The sequence below is a fragment of the Tupaia chinensis genome, unplaced genomic scaffold (assembly GCF_000334495.1).
Source record: "Tupaia chinensis unplaced genomic scaffold, TupChi_1.0 Scaffold000037_4, whole genome shotgun sequence".
NCBI classification, from domain to species: Eukaryota; Metazoa; Chordata; class Mammalia; order Scandentia; family Tupaiidae; genus Tupaia; species Tupaia belangeri.
This window is the reverse complement of record NW_006159487.1, coordinates 379,188-382,497: the sequence shown is the minus strand read 5'-3', so window position 1 is coordinate 382,497 and position 3,310 is coordinate 379,188. Positions and strand designations below refer to the sequence as shown.

Here is a 3,310-nt window from a genome sequence, read left to right as displayed (position 1 = left end):
TCCCAGTAACCAAGGGCTGAATTCGCGGTCAGGGTCATGGCTGTGGGCGAGGTCAGGCAGCTTCGTGCCTCCACTCTCCTCCAGCCCTCCGAGGCAGGAAGCATCGGTTTCCTCAGGGCCGCTTCCCTCCTGGGCAGAGACTCAGTTACAAACAACCGCCCACCTCACCCTCCTCCCTCCTGTGAGCGAGGCAGGCAGGACAAAGCGCTTGGGCCCAGACAGAGCGGCCATGGGTCCTGGGGGACTGGGCCTGCCTCTCCTGCTCCTGGTCTTCACGGGTAAGAAGGGGCTCCCTTGGAGCAGGGCAGGTGACAGTGACGAGAGTGAGTACGGGTGAGCGTGAGCACGGGGGAGTACATGAGCGTGTGTGGGCGTGTTGTGTCCTGGTGTGAGCGAATGACTGTGACTGAGAGTGTGGCTGTGAGGGTGTGGGACGAGGATGAGTGTGAGCATGAGTGTGAGTGGATGTGACTGAATGGGTGTGTGAGTGGGCGTGTGCGAGTGTGAGCATGTGCGAGTGTGTGTGTGAATGAGTGTCAGTGAGGATGGGCATGTGGTATGAGTGCGACTAGGTATACGAGTGGGGGTGTGTCTGGGCATGTGTGAGCGTGCGCATGAGTGTGTATGAGAGTGTGAGTATGTGACAGGGTGTATAAATCTGGGTGTGAGTGAGTGACAGTGATGGGTGATAGTGTGAGTGTGTGGGCGTGAGAGTGTGTGTGTGTGGGCATGAGAGTGTGTATGTGGGTGTGAGAGTGTGTGTGTGTGTATGAGAGTGTGAGTATGTGACAGGGTGTATAAATCTGGGTGTGAGTGAGTGACAGTGATGGGTGATAGTGTGAGTGTGTGGGTGGGGGAGCGTGTGTGTGTGGGCATGAGAGTGTGTATGTGGGTGTGAGAGTGTGTGTGTGTGTGTGCGTGTGTGTGTAAGTAGGTGTATGTGTATGAAAGTGTGAGTATGTGGGCATGAGTGGGTGTGAGTATGTGTGTGTGAGAGTGTGTGTGAGTGTGGGGGAGTGTGAGTGGGTGTGTATAAATGTGGGTGTGAGTGTGCATATATGGGTGTGAGTGGATGAGAGTGTGGGTGTGAGTGGGTGTGCATATGTGGGGGTGAGAGAGTGGAGGAGTGTGTGTGCATGAGTGTGAGTATGTGTGTTTGAGAGTGTGTGCATGTGGGTGAGTATGTGGGTGTGAGTGGGCGTGCGTATGTGTGGTGAGAGAGTGTGGGGGTGTGCATGAGTGTGAGTGAGTGTGAGCAAGGAGGCCAAGCCAGCAGGCTGCTCCCCCACAGCTGCTCGCTGCCAGCAGGGCAGGGGATGGGGATCGGGGCTGGGCGGGGTGCCAGTCCCGGGTCTGCCCCTTCGCCCCAGGAGAGGCCGCTCAGGACTCCCCACCCCAGATCCTGGAGCACCCGCAGGACCAGCTGCTGCAGGGCTCTGGCCCTGCCAGGATGAACTGCCGGGCCTCCGGCCAGCCGCCGCCCACCATCCGCTGGCTGCTCAACGGGCAGCCCCTGAGCGTGGGGCCCCCAGACCTGCACCACCTCCTCCCTGACGGGACCCTCCTGCTGCTGCGACCCCCTGCCCGAGGCCCTGCCCACAGCGAGCAGGCCCCATCCGCGGACCTGGGTGTCTACACGTGCGAGGCCAGCAACCGGCTAGGCATCGCTGTCAGCAGGGGTGCTCGGCTGTCTGTAGCGGGTGAGGCCTAGGCAGGCGCAGGGGGAGTTGACTGAGTCGCAGGAAGTTTTGGGGGATGTCGGTGGGGCGGGGGGACAGGACGCTGGGAGATGAGCAGGGCAGAGTGGGGCGGCCTTGGGGTAGCAGACCTGCTCCCTGCCAGCCTTGTGCCCTCCCACAGTCCTCCGGGAGGACTTCCAGATCCAGCCTCAGGACACAGAGGCAGTGCTGGGGGAGCAGCTGCTTCTGGAGTGCAGGCCACCCTGGGGCCACCCAGAGCCCACAGTCTCCTGGTGGAAGGATGGGAGCCCCCTGACCCTCCAGCCAGGACGATGCACGGTGAGTGTCCTGGGCAAGACTGGGCATGTGCAAGGGTCCCATGTTCCCAGCAGGAGCCTTCACGGTGCCTGATCTTCACAGATGTCCAGGGGGTCCCTGCTGGTGACAAGAGCAGAGAAGAGTGACGCGGGTGCCTACGTGTGTGTGGCCACCAACAGCGCCGGGCAGCGGGAGAGCCGAGCGGCCAGGGTGTCCGTGCAGGGTACAGGCCCGGCCAGGGTGTGGGCTGGGGTCCGGGGCAGAGGCTAGAGGGGAACTAGAGTGCACTCGACCCAGGGCTCCAGGACTCTGGGTCCTCTCTGGCCTGGGAGTGCTCCCCTGACTCCACGCTCTGGCCTGGGGCCGCCCGGCCCACCTGCCCACAGAGCCCCCGGAGGACAGGGAGCCCGTGGAGCTCCTGGCTGTGCGCATACAGCTGGAGAACGTGACCCTGCTGCAGCCCGACCCCGCCCGGGGCCCCAGGCCCAGCCCCACTGTGTGGCTCCGCTGGAAGGTGAGTCCTGGGGTTGCACTGAGAGGGCTGGTCTGGGCCAGCAGCGGCATGGTGGTTAAAGTGCTGGGGCAGGAGCTGGTCACAGGCGCCGGCACGGAGGCATGTACAGGCAGTGCCTCCACCCCTGACCGCTGGGCCTCCTCCCTGTTCCCAGGTGAGCGGCCCTGCCGCGCCTGCCCGGTCCTACACGGCCCTGTTCAGGGCCCAGGCACCCCCGGGAGGCCCAGGCGCTCCGTGGACAGAGGCACTGCTGGCCGGCTGGCAGAGCGCAGAGCTAGCAGGCCTGCGCTGGGGTGAGGACTACGAGTTCAAGGTGAGACCGTCCTCCGGCCGGGCTCGAGGCCCCGACAGCAACGTGCTGCTCCTCAGGCTGCCGGAGCAAGGTCAGCCCCCCGGGCCCCGGGTCACCGCCGGCTGGGGGGGGGCCTGGCCGGGCAGGTGGCCGCCAGGAACTCCGTTTCCTCAGCGAGGGTGGACTGCCTCTCCAGCCTCCCTGGACTCCTCCCGGTCTCTCTCACACCTCTCCCCTCCCCCAGTGCCCAGTGCCCCACCCCAGGAGGTGACCCTAAAACCTGACAACGGCAGCATCCTCGTGCGCTGGGTGCCACCCCCAGCTGAAAACCAGAATGGTGTGATCCGGGGCTATCAGGTACCACAGGCTGGCGCGCCTGGCTGGACCGAGTCTTGAACCCTTGTCTGGGCCTGAGAAATGGCAGCTGGGCAGGGGAGCCGAGGGACGTGCTGTCTGCCCTCCCTCACCTCATTCCGGCTCACGGGCCACTTGGGCACGGCCACCCGA

The 3,310-nt window shown here is 64.2% G+C and overlaps 1 protein-coding gene across 3 annotated transcripts in view; it reads left to right on the top strand.

Moving 5' to 3' along the window:
- The window catches only part of ROBO4 (roundabout guidance receptor 4), an 11,063-nt gene continuing 7,753 nt past the window's right edge, over positions 1-3,310 (top strand). For 2 of the 3 annotated variants that reach the window (XM_006140579.3, XM_014588717.2), the window contains exons 1-7: positions 2-278; positions 1,371-1,700; positions 1,861-2,018; positions 2,100-2,220; positions 2,384-2,511; positions 2,666-2,894; positions 3,048-3,160. In XM_006140579.3, the coding sequence (XP_006140641.1) occupies positions 230-278; positions 1,371-1,700; positions 1,861-2,018; positions 2,100-2,220; positions 2,384-2,511; positions 2,666-2,894; positions 3,048-3,160 (1,128 nt within the window). In that variant the 5' untranslated portion in view covers positions 2-229. Of the gene's footprint in view, positions 279-1,370; positions 1,701-1,860; positions 2,019-2,099; positions 2,221-2,383; positions 2,512-2,665; positions 2,895-3,047; positions 3,161-3,310 lie in introns of all 3 variants that reach the window. The other variant, XM_014588720.2, reaches the window with a different exon arrangement.